Here is a 16,412-nt window from a genome sequence, read left to right on the forward strand (position 1 = left end):
GCTCACTGCCTTGCAGTCCCAAGTTCCTCCTTTACAAAATGATCAGATTACTTTTATGATGTCACTGTGAGGCTTGAATAGATTTAGGTTGTGAGATATTAGCAGAAAGCAAATGTGTAATAAACAGTTACCCTTCTTCCTTTCCTCATATTCCCTAGATTTTTAGAAGATGGGGAGACCCCCACCAATAGAGACAGTCAACCCCTCCCCCCAGGCCTCTGGTCAGGGTCTCTTGCTTGTAGATGCATAAACCCACCATCACACAAGTAAACAATAGGAATTTACCTGTTTTCCTGATCCCACCACAAAAACTCCACCGAGGATGAAGCCTTCACCTTCTAGGTTTCCAGAGTAGCCTCCATTCCAGGCCCGGAAGAAGTTGTACCACACTCCCAGTCGGATAAATCCCATAAACATCATCTTCCGCCTTTGTGGACCATAAAACCTTTTCTACAGAGTGAGAAAGACAGATTACTCATGAGTAGCCTAGATGCCTGCCTTCACCAAGGAGGAAAGGTTCCCAAAGGGCAAAGCCTGAAGACCCAAAGCCTGATGGTTCATGTCCTCAACCCCGCCTGACACATACAGCTCACACCCAGGAGGACTTTCAACTGCCAGAGGAAGAAGAGAATCCTGCCAGGCATGGCTTCTGACCTCAAGGGAGCCCCAGCCTGAAAAAACAGATTTGCAGCTTTCAACTCTGACTTTAACTTCTTACCAGGTCTTGTACCTGCCAGGGTGAACAGTGCTATACTCTGCAGAGATGGGAGCAGAGGGAAAAGAAGCATGGCTCCAAGGAATTACAGGAGGAGGGTTTGTGCTCCAGCCCCACCTTATGGTGGGGAACTTGATAGAGTTGCAACAATTTTTACCCTCCCTTGTTACACTGCAGAATGGGCGTAAGTAATACAGCTACTCCTTGACTTATGTCCTGAGATACCCACCGTAAGTTAAAAATGCATTTAATACTCCTAATCTACTGGACATCATAGCTTAGCCTAAACTACTTTAAAAGTGCTCAGAACCCTTACATTAGCCTACACTTGGGCAAAATCATCTAACACAAGGCCTACTTTATGACAAAGTGCTGAATATAATTGAATATTGTACTGAAAAGGAAAAAGATAATGGTCATGTGGGTTCTTGAAGTATGTTTTCTACCAAATGGCTTTTATACCATCATAAAGATGAAACATCTTAAGTTGAACACACAAGGTGAGGACCACCTATGACTGAGAAGACAGCTTTTTTTTTTTTTGAGACAGAGTCTCACTTTGTCGCCCTCAGGAGAGTACCATGGCATCATAGCTTACAGCAACCTCAAACTCTTGGGCTTAAGTGATTCTCTTGCCTCAGCCTCCCAAGAAGCTGGGAGCCCACCAGCTGCCCACCACAACGCCTGGCTATTTTTTAGAGGCGGGGTCTTGCACTTGCTCAGGCTGGTCTCAGACTTGTGAGCTCAGGCAATCCACCTACCTTGGCCTCCCAAGTGTGGGATTACAGGTGTTAGCTACCGTGCCAGGCAAGGATAGCTTTTAGTATGAGATTGTGCTCTGGTCAGAGGGCTGGGAAAGCCCCTGTGAGTTCAGGAAAGCTGAAGGGGAGAGCAGGCTCCAACTCCAGGTTGCACACACCCAGGCCACTGAGCTCTCCCAGCCATGCACGATCTCTAATGGTCTGTGACCAACAGGCCTACAGCACCCGCACCTTTTCATCCAGGAAGATTTCTCCTTTGAAATAAGGCTGGAAGTCCTTCACTTCAGTCCCAATCTGCTCCTTCACCACAGCATAGAGCGGGATGCCCAGCTCCTCCAACTTAGGTTTCAATGACGACAAGTCTGCAGCTTCCTGCAGAAGATACGGAAGTTCAAGGACATGAGTTCCTGTGGCTCCACAGCCAACAAACTTGCCTTCCCTACAGGCTCCCCAGCATGGCTGGCACAGAAGGCAGAGGAACAGAGGCAATGAAACACCAGAAGCAATTCACGCCTGTTTAGCCTAGCAAACATCTGTCCCAGCTGGGCACAAGGCCTCAGTGTAGGGTATCAGGACTCCTCTCAGCCCAGGCTTCTTGTCTTCTCGAGGAAAAGGAGAAGCGAGGCTCCTATTACAGTTTTCTAACCATAGCCTGGGGAGCAGGCATAACTAAGAGGTTGCGCACAGACACATCCTCTGCTCCTGCCTAAGTCACTTCCCTACCTCATCTGTCAGCCCCTCCCTAATACTAGACTAAACTAGCATGAGGCCCAGCAGAGGCACTGCCCTCAGGCCACATAGATGGCTGCCTCCACACTGTCACTCAATCAGCTCCTCTCCCCTGCCTTCTCTCTCCAGGGCAACCCTACCCTCTGGAAACGTATCCCTGTTCAAAAAAGACTTCCCTGGCTAGTCCAGGCTGGAGCGAAGCCCTGCTTCTCTATGCATGTTGTATCTTCCCTGCTTGGTGACATTATTTGTACTAAGTCTGTGTTACCACCAAGTTGAGTGCTATAACTAAGAATTCTACATGTGTCAAATAGAAACTGTCTTCCATTTCTTAGAACCCTTAGTGCCTAGTATATGGCTGGAGTTACAGAAGGTACTAAATACCAGGTGGAAAGATTTGAAGGTGGACAAGGCAGGGACCACAACAGCTGAGCTAAGAGGCACGGACATCTTTGACCCTCCTAAACTGTGGGCTGGATGAATAAACACAACTACACAAGTCATGGTAAAACTTCAGTATCAAGAATAAATTCCTTTCTCACATGTGGTATCAGAATTAAAAAGTCAGTAGGGAATCCTTTTAAATGCAGTCTATTCACCTCCAACACAAACACGCTATTGTATGGTGGTGGCTAAATTTGTTTTCATTTATTTTCTGGAATAAGAAAAAAAGAATAACTAATGAAGTAGGTTGATTACAATACATTTATGAAGAGCTACAGCGACTGCCAAATTGTGCCCTAGAGCAGAGAGGATTACAGCACCTGATATGATCAAAGAATACCTGTGAGAGGAAAGGTTGTATCCCAGGCTCCTTACTCTGGGTATGGCATGGCCCAGATCCATGGAAGTGGAAATTGAGTCACACTCCTCCCTGGCCTGGGCCATTCTAAATAGACTGCCACCCACTCGTCCTTTTTGAAATGTGAGTTTCCAAAATATGTTCTGTCAGGACACAGACCAGTGCACAGGAAAACAGGTTGTAATTATTTAGGGAGAGTTGCTGTTGTGCTTGGAACCTTCTGGATTTCAACGGCCTCAAGAAATCAAGTCAAAACAGGCTTTCCTGCTGGTATCTGTAGGTATCACAGATTCGGAATCAAAAGCCCTGAGCTGAAACTCCACATTCTGTGGTAGGCAGAATAATAAAAGCCTCTAAAGATGTCCACATTCTAATTCCCGGAATATGTTCTTTTACATGGCAAGCGGTTATTAAGGCTGAGGTAAAATATAGATTGCTAGTCAAATGACCTTAAACTAAGGAGACTGATTATTTTAGATTATCTGGGTGGGACCAATGCAATCACAGGTGTGATGTGAAAGAGGGAGGCAAAAAACTCAGTGTCATAACAATGCAATATGAGAAAGACTTGACTAGCCATTGCTAACTTTAAAAACAGAGGAAGGGGCCATCAGCCAAGGAATGCAGGTAGCCTCTAAAACAGTGATTTTCAACTGGAATGCCAGTGAAGAGGATCTCAGGTATGCCATGAAAATTTTTAAAGATCATTAATTAATTTTTTTTTGAGATACTCACTCTTTCCCAGGCCAGAGTGTCGTGGTATCAGGGCTCACAGCAACCTCAAACTCCTGGGTTCAAGTGATCCTCTTGCCTTAGCCTCCTAAGTAGCTGGAACTACAGGCCTGGGCCACCATGCCTGGCTAATTTTTTCTATTTTTTGTAGTGATGGGGTCTCATTCTTGCTCAGGCTGGTCTCCAACTCCTGAGCTCAAGCAATCCACCTGCCTTAGCCTCCCAGACTGCTAAGGTGACAGGCATGAGCCACTGTGCCTGGCCTAATTAAATTATTTTTGAAAGAAGTTCAAAGCATGTTAAATATATTCTTTTTTTTTTGATCAACATAATTTAAGTGCACCATGGAAGTTTAACTATAGGTTCAAGTGTGCTGTGAGATAAAAAATGGTTGAAAAACACTGGTATAGAAGCTGGAAAAGGCAAATAAGTGGATTCTCCTCTCTAGCTTTTAAAAGTAAGAAAACTGGAATTCTGACCTTTAGAACTATTACATAAACTTGTGTTATCTAAAGCCACTGAGTTTGTAGCAACTTATTACAGCAGTGATAGGCAGTTAATATACCTCTCCAGGCAGTGTGGCTTTGTTACAGCCTCTGTACCTACTTCCTCCTCTGTAAAATGAAAATATTAACAAGCAGCTGTATTTTCAAGGGACATGACAAGGAACCATGAGGCCTAAAAGTGCCCTGGAGGTTAAGGGTCCGCAGGCGCCAAATGCATCTTGCAGCCTAGTGGATTCCTCACCAGCCCAGCCACACAAGCATAAGCAAAGTTAGCAAGGCTGAAAGGAAATGCCTCAGGATCAGCAAGAGCAACTAGAAAAATTGAGGATGACAAGTGGACAGGGTGGCCATGACCACCACCAGAAAAGCAAAGTTGTCTCAAGAGCAGGAACACTGTCATTTTCAGTTTTATCCCAGGAAAGGCAGTGATCTCAGCATCTGGTCTTCTGCCACCAACTGGCTATGTGACTACAGAAAGGCCCCTAAACCATTCTAGTTCTCAGTTTACCCAAGTATTTGAAATGTTCCCTTTGACACTAGAGTTTTGTGTTTCAATAATCACAATTCCTGCCTTCCCTTGATCAGCTTCCTCAACTAATAAACAGACGATGATGATGTCCCTTTGGGGGCATCAAGCATAGGTTGAAACCTTGGGATACCAAGGGAAAGTCAGATGTGTTGCTAGCCCCTGTAGAAGATGGTGAGTTGTTAAAAACAAACAAACAAAAATAGAAATCAGTCTTAAATCAAAAGAAATACGAGAGTAAATAATAGAGAACAGAATTGATAAAAGGCTAAAGTTGGTCTATAGGGCTTTAGTCCTGGCTGAAAACGCAGTAGCCCCCACTTGTCAGGATCCCTTTCTCTGAACAGATCCTCAAATATACTCGCCTCTCGACAGAGGAAACAGCCTGGCCTCCTCACAGCCATGATCACAGCTCCATTCTTTTCCCATAGCTCTTTTGCTTTGAAAGTTCTTGGTTCTGAGGGAGAAGAAAAGGAAATTCATTTATATGCCCTTCCCCAAGCCCAGCCCTTATCACTAAGCAGCTCATAAACCACACTAAGCCAAGATGTCAGAAACCAGGCCTACCCAAGGGCCTGGACAGGCATTTCATATGTGGGAAGAAATAAACAGGAAACACACACAGGGAATATTCACCTTCCTGAGGAAAGTTAATGGGACCCTCTCCTCCATAAAAATCTCTTTTCAAACTTGAACACTTGCAATTTTTTTATTGCTGATCTCATGGGATATTGTAATAATCTGTTGTAATAATCCCGACTCAGAAGGCCATGTACTTTGACCAAAAAAAAACCCCCCAAAACCACAACTCACTCTTATTCAAAGGGCCAGGCATGGTGGCTCATGCCTACACTCCTACCACTCTGGGACGGTGATGCAGGAGGATCCTTTGAGCTCTGGACTTTAAGAGCAGCCTGAGCAAGAGCAAGATCCTGTCTCTACCAAAAAAAAAACTAGCCAGGTGTTGTGGCAGGTACCTGTAGTCCCAGCTACCTGGGATGCTAAAACAAGAGGGATCACTCGAACCCAAGAGTCTGAGGTTGCTGTGAGCTAGGGACTCTAGCCTGCAGAATGAGGCTGTCTCAAAATAAATAAATAAATAAATAAAAAGATCAAAGGAACTAAGTCAACAGAATTAAAAAAAGAATTCTTAAATTAAATGTGTTAACTACAATGTTACTAGAGGAAGGATGCCCATCAAGGAAAGGCTTTGGGGCAGTAGAGTACTGGAGCTGAAGCTAGGCTTGAAGGTCAGACCTTAGTGTGACCCTAGCTATTTTTCCTCTTGAACCTCAGCTTCCTCATTAGTAAAATGTAGATATCTAGGTAGCTCCACTTTGGCCTGTAGGGATTACTAAAAGAAGAATGTAAAAGTGCTCACCACAGTGCCTGGTAATAAGAGTTCATGAGGGCTCAAGATGGGATTTTGCTCTATTGCCTTGGTTGGACCGCAGTGGTATGATCTTAGCTCAGTGCAGTCGTGGACTCCCAGGCTCAGCAATTCTCCTGCCTCAGCCTCCTAAGCAGTTGGCATGATAGGTATGTGCCACCATGCCTGGCTATTTTTTTTCAAAAGTTTTTATGTAGAGATGGGGTCTCACTGTAATTGCCCAGGCTGGTCTTGAACTCCTGGGCTCAGGTGATCCTTCTGCCTGAGCCTCTCAAAGTGCTGAGATTACAGGTATGAACCACAAAGCCTGGCCCCTTATTATTTTAGTATTTCCCAGAAAGATCGATGTCCCTGTGGAATATTACATGAAAAGAAAAAAAAAAAAAAGAGTGTGAGTAGGGGAGAGTGTAATGAGATAAGATTGGGAAGCCCTGGGTTGAATAAAGCATGACAGGTCTCTATTTGTAGGACTTTAGTTCTTCACTAAAATGACTTATCATGAATCTGCACAATCACAGTTCCTGTCTTCTCTGGATAAGCCTTCTTACTTATTTAATGGACAGATGACAATGACCTCCATCTGGGGGCTAACCTAGAGATCACCCAGTGAGACCCAGGTTCACCAAACTCTCCTGCCACACTACTGGCATGACAGAAACCCCACCAAGCTATAGAGCTCTAACACAGAGCACATGGCAAGGAGGCAGAGCTGCTGCATTTGAGCGTGTTGTTGTCAACTGTCCATAACAGACTTTGGGAGCTCCCCAAGAAGAAGGATGTCTGTTCTAACATGCCACTTTGGGGTATTTCCTCATATGCTGAAGCTTCATCACAGGGAGGGGACGACCATGCTCTGATCAGGAGCAATCCAGTTGCCTCATTTCAATTATCAAGTCCTATCTGTGTGCCAGGCCCTGTGCTAAGCATCAGGAGCGTGGAATTGGATAAACAGTATCTCTAATTTTTGTATGACTCAGGAACTTCTTTTTTTGTGACAATCCCACAGGTCTGGAATTCCTCAAAATAACTCTAAAAATGATTATTGTATTAGTAAGGGTAATAGAATTAATACTAGTTTGAAAAGTGTTATTATTTTCTCCTGAGCTTGTTATACTGCATTTTTAATTAACAAAAAAAAAGGGGGGGGGGGTTATTTTAAAAAGAAAAAATAAGTAAGCCTGTATCCTAGCACCTCGGAAAAGTACTGAGACGGGGGGGGGCGGGTGTCACCACTTACCCTTGTCTAGTGTTTTCAGGTCTATGTCCTCCAGATACTCCAGTGCTGCTCTCTGCGGCTTGGACAGAAACACATCAGTGTTGGCCAGGAGCAGTGCCAAGGCAGCAGCACCCAGGGCTCCTGCGCCGATGGACCACATTCCCATGGTGAAGAAACTTGGATCCTGGAGGAAAGACATTTCTGGAGATTGAGAGGAAGAAGACGTTACTGCTCCCACAGGATAGCTAGAATCTGATCTCCTGTACAAGGCACTGCACGGGCTGCCGACCAGGAGACAGGGAGCAGCAGGATCAGAGATGAGCCTGGGCTAAGGACCTGCTACCAGAGGTGGGGATATGACAGACAGAGGACAATCTTCTCAGGTGCTTTCCTTGCTGTTCTCTCTCCTCATGTCCCAGGCTGTGTCCCCTGCAGACAGACTGCTTCCTCCTCCGCCTCCTCCTCAAAGCCTAACTCTCCTTCACAATCCAGGTGACTCAGCTATTATCTCCCTGGGTAGGAGCAGCTTTCTATTCTGTGACGAGAGAATATATAGAACACTAATCACACTGTTCGTCACCCTATCCTTCTTCCTCTTTAATTTGAGAATCTTTCAGAAACAACACAATATCCTACACATCAAGCCCCCAGCCAGTGCCCAGCAGGGTTTCACACATGGTAGGAGCAGGCAGTCTCAGTTCATTTCTCCCAATTGAAAATAACTTTATTATTATTACTTTTTACTAATTATGGAAATAAAACAGGCTCATGGTAAAAATAAAGTGAAAAAGCAATACAAGAAGGCAAATATTCTCTCAAGCTACTATTTACTGATGGATGGTCACTGCTAAACACCTCTGTGTAACTGATATTCCCCCATGAACAGAGCTACACAGATGTCTGCCAAATGAATGGGAATAGAGACCAGGTGTTATATCAGGACAAGGTAGCTACAGTGTCTGCTTCGGAGGGGACTGGGGAAAAGACATCTGCAGGAGGTAAGGGTCTCTGGAATTGAAACAGAGTTCCAGGAGGATCCTGTCCAAATCAGCCTTATTGCCACCTCTTGCCTGGGTAACTAAGGCTTCCTCTAGTGGGCAGGAGCTCCTGGAAGCAGCAGTAAGCCACCCAGCCTTCCCTCTCCTAATGAGCACCTGCAGTACTACCTATCCTTCCATTTGGCCCTCATGCTAGGATCTAGCATCTGACATATACTGGTGCCTTCCTTTTTAAGGACCGGCTTGCTTCTGTGTACCTAGATCACTGCCAGGGACAGACCTGGGTGCCAGGATGGTGTGTGTACGTCCATCTAACCACCACCTTAACTTAATTCTCCCCTGTAGGACTTGGCCAGGAGAGTATTTCTCCAAAGGATTAAACAAAGACCTGGAAATCTGAATGTCACTACCAAGAGAGGGGACTATGTGGGGATACACTACAGCAAGGTGAGGTGGGAATGACTTGGTGGTGATGTCACTGGGAAGGAAAGGGCAGGGCAGCCTAATGATTAGGCTTCCTGGGAAATTCATATTTAAGAAATGGAAGAGAACTTCCAGATGAGGGGGTGACCAAATGAAACAGCATTTAAGAAGGAGGAATTGGGCAGCTATATATTTAGAAAGAGAAAAAAGAAAGGGAGGTCAGTGAGTATATGCGTTGGGGTGAGGTGCTGCTACGGTGTCTGAAGTGAGGGACTCCAACTGGGACAGAAGAGTTTCTTACCACCCACTACTCAGAATTTAGTCTATGAACCAGGTACCCACTGGGGCACCACGCAGAAACATGGAATGTCAAGCCTCCCCTTAGAACTGAGGAATCTTAAACTGCATTTTAGTCTTAGACTAGCAGGTAATTCATAAGCACATTACATTTGAGAAACATTGTTTAAGAATTTAGGACTTCATGCTCAATTGGCCATAAGCCACAGAACAAAGTATAGATAGTCACATGGGCAGGCTTGCCTGGAAAGCTGGGCCCTCCCCAGCCGTTCCATCCCTTTTGCCTGCTGTGGCAGGGCAGTGACAGGTACAGTGAGAATCAAACACCCATCTCCAACTTTCTGGCTGGAATATCCTGCCTCATTCTATGTTTTACAAGTCAGCTACCTCATGAAGTCTCCCCCGAGGCTCTGCCCACCCCCAACTCGGGAGAGATGTTTAACCCCTCCTTCTTCAGCCCAAACCACACCTACCATCCTTCTGATGCACACACTGATATGGACCTGACAGATCTCTCTCCTCTGACTTTGTTCCTCAGTTAACCTTTGAATCTCCCGTGCCTAGCACAGTACACATTTAGTATGCAGTGGCCACACCACAAATGCAAGCTGAAATGAATTCAACAGAATTCAATGATGAAAATGATTTATGGACAACCAAAGTTCTTGGACCAAGCAGGAAAAAAACAAAAAATCTCCCATAGGCCTGCTTGCAATTCTTTCACGTGGCAAAATTACACATTACTCAACTATAGTTCACAGAACAATTAGGAGGAAAACCACAGCTTTCACCTGTGTGCTATAAACAGGAGACTCCCTAGAGCCTGGAACAATTTCCATACCTTTATGCACTTCCAAATTGTCCCTGGGATGCGTGCATGACTCAGGATCACATGGACTGGTCTCTGATCACAGATTTCTTTGTCAGTATGCAAAAGTCAGCTTACATCTACCTTATAAATGGACTCTGTTTGACTGGAGGACACCTCAGTGCACCCAGGAAGTCCACGGTGCCGCGTACAGCTCTACATCAGCTCCACACCCTTCCCACATGTCCTTGCTGCACTCAGATGCAAACAGGCTCTGTCTGCCCACAGCCCATCGACGGGTATTTGGCCTGTTTGCTCCTGAGTACAACAAGGGAATTCCCATTCCACTAGACTCAGCGTTTATTTCCATATATTTATTCAGCACTGATTTATTCAATAAATGCCAATTTGAGGGGACATAAAATGATACACAATCCTCAAGGAGATACAGATCTGGTGCACAAATAATAGTAGGAAGGGCGCAGCTTAAGCAAGGTATGAACATGAGGCTATAGCAGCGAAAGGATGAGAGCCAGACTGGGCAGCGCAGAAACACCCAGAAGGAAGTAGCTTCGGAGCTGGTGTGGAACACAGGAGGCAGCATGGAAGAGCCAGGCTGGGACTGGGCCGACTGAGCCTGGGAAGCAGCAGGCTGACTGGGACTGATGTCAGTTTTGAAGGCTCCCTGGGAACTCAAAGTTCTATGTCCCAAAGGTCTCTATCTTTCTACCCTAAGTTCAAGAGCTAGGGCATAACATTTGGGCCTAAAACCCCCCAGAAGTGCTGTTTTCTACTCCCTACCCTCACCCCGGGGCTAGGATACAGAAGGTGTGAGCAGAGAAACATCCCTTTGGAAAGGAGCTTCCAGTGGGCCTCTAGCAGCTGGCTCTTCTGCCAGAAAGAAGCTGTGAAAATTCACTTCTGGGAACACCTATAGAATGTGCAGGTCCAGCCCCTCAGCCAAGTCCCCCAAGCACCTCTTGAAGCATGTACCACTCTAACTGGCTGCGGTATGAGCAGACCCTGAATCTGTTATTGCCACCCACAAGAAAGGGTAAGTAGAGGAGGCTTAATTATCTAAATAGAACAATGGGTTTTCACTTGGACATACACACAATGACCTCCCCTTCTAAGACCATTCTAAGACCACTCCCTGGTAAGCAGGCCAGTAGACCACATTTACTTAGTGTCTTTTGACACACATGACCTAATTTCATTCACTCAACAGGCCTGTGATGCAGTGATTACCCTGTTTAGGAGCTGACAACACTGAGGTTCAGAGTTCAGTAACTTCTCTACTGTCAGAACCATCAGGCCACAGTCCTACAACCTGGATCCAGGTCAACAGCAACAGGACTCAAGCTTATAGCCTTCCCACACATTCACAAGTGGACTTCTGGAGGTCAGGGGGTATGATTTCCTTTGTCTTAAATTAAAAAAAAAAAAAAACTTACTGTTTTAGTCATCAAATACATACACAGTCAAACCACGATTACTCTAAAGGAAATTTACCATACACCAGATGTCCCTTCTCTTTCCTCCCCTTTCTTTCCCTTCCCATTAAGGAACGGGCCAGCTCCTCTGAGACAGAATAGCAAGGTTGTTTACAGAAGAGCTGGCCCCCACCAGACATGGCTACAGTACTCAGCTCCCCACTTGCAGGACTTATCTGATCCACCCTCTCCCACAGAAGGTGAAGCAGGATAAGGCCACAAACACACACCAGCTGTAGCAGCTCAGCGTGGCAGCTCCGTCTGTGAAGCGAACAGGAGTGAGGCGTGGAGAAACCCAGTAAGGTTCCCTAGGCTAAGCTGTTTCAGTCCCATCCCAGGCCCCATTTACCTCAAGTTCAAAATGAGAGGGTTGGATGGTCAGTGCTAAGGTTCCTAAAACCCTTAGGACATCCTATGGGCTCCATGGAATGGAGTGACATCCTATAATTTTAACAAAAGCAGCTCACCTCGGAGTCAGAACATTCTTAGTTCCTATTCATAACCACCCTCCCCCCCTTGCCCATGTCCGTGTACAGCTTTGAGACTCTGTCTCTTTCCTGCATAAGGCAAGTGCCCTCCCAACATGGTCCCTTATCCCCAGCCTCAGGTGATTCAAACCAGCACTCACCATCCACAGGATTCACACCCTTGCTGCTGCTGCTAAGAAAGAGGCTGACCCAGGGGTGAGCAGGCAGGCAATAGAGGGCCAGAGGCGGGGCTCTTCAGTCCCGCCTATGCCCCAAGCTCAGTAGCTCTACTGGCAGAACAGGGCCACCCAGAAACCCTGGGGCTTCTTTAGCTGCCAAAAGTTGATCTCCAGAAAATGCAGCCAAGACCCCTGGCCCTTCAAAAAGTTGAGTAAAGTTTTGAGTCATTTGCAGTCATGCAGATTATAACATTTCCCAAGTGCCAAAGACTCCATCCCTCTCTGCTAGCCAGTGCAGACTAATGAAGCGAAGTCCTTACACAGACCACTTGTCCTACCGAGGAAGTCAAAGGAAGATGTCCCTTTCTCCATGGCCTCTTGTGCAGGCTGATCCCTGTCCCATTCCTCATCTCAGCCCATAGTGAGCTGGCACCACTCAAGACCCTCACCTGCTAAGATCTATTCTTTACCTCCTTTGTTCTTACTTCTTCTTTCTTTTTTTTTCCTTTTTTTTTTGAGACAGATCCTCACTCTGCTGCCCTAGGCTAGAATGCCAAGGTATCAGTCTAGCTCACAGCAACCTCAAACTCCAGAGTTCATTCAATCCTGTCTCAGCTTCCTGAATAGCATGTGCCACAACACCCAGCTATTTTTCTATTTTTACTAGAAATGGGGTCTCACTCTACTTAAGCTGGTCTCAAACTCCTGAGCTCAAGGGATCCTCCCACCTTAGCCTCCCAGAGTGCTAGGATTCTAGGCAAGAGCTGCTTTCTTTTCTTTTCCTGCCACTTAAGTGGATTCTCTCAATACACACTCCCTTCCTGGGTGACCTCCCCTATTTCCAGCACCTCACCCACCAGCTCAGTATTGACTTTTGAGTCCTTATGGCTGTTCCTGACCCAACGTTTCCACTTGGGGATTTTGTAGGCATCACTGTCTCACTGTATCCACAAGGGACCATGACTAAAGTCAATTTCTCCTCCAGGGTTCCCTAGCTTAGTGGAGGAAGGAACTGGGAGTCCACTCTCACTCTCTACACCTAAACAGTCTAGAAGTTCTGTCCACCTTATGAAATGTGTCTTCTGTCCATCCTATTCTCACTTCTACTGACCAAGCCCTGTTCCCTATTATTTTGTATCTAGACTATTAAAAAAACCCACTAAACTGAATGTGACTTTGTTTTTTGTTCTTGTCCTGTCTGCTTTATTTTCCATGCTGTATCCACAGTGATCCTAACACAGCCAGGCTTTACCCATCCTCCCCTTGCCTTCAGACTCTAATGTTAAATAAAGTCTTGGCATAGCTGACATGGGCCTACACAGCTGAGGTTCAGCCCACCCTTCTGGCGTCATCCCCTGCCACTGTAGCACCTGGCCAGACCACTCCCTATGCATGGTCACACTGCTGCCCACAGTGTTTACACAGTGCTCTCCCCACCCACCCCAACTAGGCAAATGCCTACTTATTTGTAAGGCCCAGCACAAATAACACTTTCTCCCAAAAGCCCTTCCTGAAAGCTCCGACAGTTGACTGCTCCCCCATCTCTGGTTAAATGGCATGAACAGGATATGCACATGACACACTGCACAAATGGATTTCATGTACTTTAGTCACGTACCAGTCTCCATAATATGGTGGCACAATCTGAGTACAGGGCTGCTGTCTTGTTCATTCCTGCAACCCCCACACTTAACACAGATCCTGGTAATCAGTAAGTATCAAATGAAATGATCTGAATTTTACTCTTCAAACTCCACAGTGAAGCAGAGTTAGAACTAACTTATAGTCACTCAATTTCACCTCAGTAGCAAGGTAAATTTGGACAGGGCTATCTTGACATTAATGAAAACACACAAGCTTGGGACTTAGGTGACCTTAGGTAGGGTCCTGGCTCCATTACTCACTAGCAGGACAGTCTGACATAAGCCATGAGGACATTCTGGGCCTGGGTCTCATCTGCATAGACAGAAGGAGGAAAGAGAAATTCTATGAGGTTGTCTCAGCTCTGGCATCCCATCAGAAGACCCTAAAGTACTATGTGATTGCAACCACAGGGATCGGATAGTCAGAAAGCAAGCCATGGGTGCCTGCCACTGCCGCTCTCCTGCTGGGTGTGCACTCACTGCCTCCTTCCCTAGGCCTAGCAACCGCCAGTTCAAGGAGCTACCTCTTGGCAAGAATTGATAAACTCTTAATGAAACAAAGTATCAGCACAGGGTTAGTTAATTCACATCTGAAGCAAGTAGAGACAGCATTATGTTCTAAATATCAAAGGTACATCTGCCTAGCCCAGTCCCACCCAGGGGATCCTCCCTCTTCAGAGAGACCTGGCCTGAGGCAGAGACAGGAGAGAAAGAAGAAAGGGTTCTGAGGAAGTTAAAAAAAAAAAAAAAAAAAAAGCTAAGCGTGCACAGTGAACAAGGGTGAAAAGAATGCTTCCCCTTTCTTTGCTCCCCTCCCCTTTTCTCAAAGTTCTAGATCAGCTGCTTCTTTACTGAGTAAATGAGAAAACTGAAACTCAGAGAAGGCTAGCCCAAGGTTACCTACGTAAGGTGGATTGTCTGTGGCTATGTTGTGACTCAGGTCTGGGTCCCCTCACTTCCAGTCCATGACTATTTATCGTGCATTGGACATTCCAGGCTCCAGGTAGCCAGCCACCTCTGAGGCTGGACAGAGTGGGGGCTCAGGGCCAGGAAGGGGACCTGAAGCCTGCTTTTTGGCCTCAAGTAAGTGGAGAATAAGACTGCTCCTGAACAAGGCCTGGAAGTCTGGTGCCTAGAGAGAACACCAGACTCTCTCAAGCCCAATCTTTAGCAGTTTACAAACCAAAGTCAAATGTTTTCTTGAGGGTCACATTGCTCACTCTCAGCTGAGAAGACATTTTGCACCTCTCGTCTTCCAGACTGATGGTAAAGGCACCGAGGGCCTTAGGGCCCCATGAGCAATAGGCGATGCCCTCCCACCCACCCTTGTCTTCAATTACCCTGGAACTAGCTAATTGCAATGAACTCTCACTTACTTGACTCAGTCTCCAACTCCTGGCTCTAATCCTGGGGGAAACTGTTGGCTTGGCTCTGGCCCAGCCCTACTTTCAAGCTGCCAGATTCAGAAAGTTTTGAACAAAAGGACACAATCAGCCACTGGAAAAGTTTGAGACACTGCCAAGGGTGAGGAATGTGGGGGCTAAAAGAGGTCTTTTCCTCTGATAAGTGATGCGGGAGCTGGAGAGGGCCCCCAAAGATCTGCACATTCCTCCCTCACTTGCCAGCCTCCTGTCTGGGCTCAGAACACAGGCTCCATCAAGTTATATGGGCGTGGGTAGCAAGGCAAGGGTGATACCACAAAAGACCCTAGGCTAAAAAGTAAAAATCCTGGGTTCTCACTCCAGGAGGTCACCTCGTCCCTTTGTGGGCCTTAGTGTCTTCTTAAAAACAAGGGCACTTCGAAGGGTTGTCATAAAGAATGTATGACCAGAGGACTGTGAAATGAAATGTGAAACACACACGAGAATCCTAAGGCAGCATTATCTTTCTCTTCTTTCAGGACTCAGATTATCTAATTCACCCTCTTATGAGGGCAGGACACGTAAAGCAGAAGGATAGACAAAACACAGTACCACAGCTGTGTCACTGCAGGCCTGTCTCTGCCTGGGGAGAAGTCCTAGCTCTGTGGGACCACTGGCTTATCTTAGCCCCTCTGGCCTGTCTGGCCATTCCATAGCAAATAGTCCATGCTACCCCAGCAGCAGCCAACACAGCCTTCTGCACCAGCAGGACCAAAGGTGGCAAAGGGCACTACGCTCAGAGGTGAGGCTTGCCCCTTCCCTAACACCTCTGCACAGCTCTTGCCACACAAGCCTCAGCAGAGCAAGACCTGGATCTTCTGCTCAACATTTCACAAAGAGGCAAGAACTCACCTGGCAGGAGAGCTGCCTTATTTCTGAGATACCAACAGAAGCTGGGGCCCTATAACTCCAGACTTAAGCAAACTTTCTGGGTGCCATTTAAACAACACAAGCCAAGGACACAACCATCAGAAATGTCTTTTGTATCTCTTCAGAAACAATGCATAATAAGATCTTAACTAAATGACATTCCCTTGCAAAGGAATGGCATAGGAGAAAGATCAGATTAAGAATAACTAAGATCTGGCTCAGCGCCTGTGGCTCAATTGGCTAAGGCGCCAGCCACATACACCTAAGGTGGTGGGTTCGAATCCCCAGCCCGGCCCGCCAAACAACGATGGCTGAAACCAAAAAATGGCCAGTGCCGGGGCGGGCGCCTGTAGTCCCAGCTACTTGGGAGGCTGAGGCAGGAGACTCGCTTGAGCCCAGGAGTTGGAGGTTGCTGTGAGCTGTGAGGCCATGGCAC

General features: G+C 46.4%; 1 protein-coding gene and 1 long non-coding RNA gene across 5 annotated transcripts in view; one reads left to right on the plus strand and one right to left on the minus strand.

The window, feature by feature from the left end:
* Positions 1-243: 243 nt before the first annotated feature.
* Positions 244-16,412, minus strand: part of FAM213A (family with sequence similarity 213 member A) — a 22,930-nt gene continuing 6,761 nt past the window's right edge. Inside the window, exons 1-5 of one of the 4 annotated variants that reach the window (XM_012801294.2) lie at positions 12,025-12,046; positions 7,399-7,578; positions 5,137-5,228; positions 1,708-1,848; positions 244-450 (exon numbers count right to left, since the gene is read on the minus strand). In XM_012801294.2, coding sequence (XP_012656748.1) covers positions 259-450; positions 1,708-1,848; positions 5,137-5,228; positions 7,399-7,576 — 603 coding nt within the window. In that variant the 5' untranslated portion in view covers positions 7,577-7,578; positions 12,025-12,046 and the 3' untranslated portion in view covers positions 244-258. Of the gene's footprint in view, positions 451-1,707; positions 1,849-5,136; positions 5,229-7,398; positions 7,579-12,024; positions 12,047-16,412 lie in introns of those variants that run through there. The other 3 variants (XM_023509595.1, XM_023509596.1, XM_023509594.1) reach the window with 3 other exon arrangements.
* LOC111723128 lies at positions 7,585-11,306 on the plus strand. Its single transcript, XR_002771736.1, has 3 exons — positions 7,585-7,725; positions 8,721-8,822; positions 11,132-11,306. It is a non-coding gene; the product is annotated as an uncharacterized LOC111723128 (long non-coding RNA).

The sequence above is a fragment of the Otolemur garnettii genome, unplaced genomic scaffold, assembly GCF_000181295.1.
Source record: "Otolemur garnettii isolate 467f Iridium unplaced genomic scaffold, OtoGar3 scaffold00008, whole genome shotgun sequence".
Classification (NCBI taxonomy): domain Eukaryota; kingdom Metazoa; phylum Chordata; class Mammalia; order Primates; family Galagidae; genus Otolemur; species Otolemur garnettii.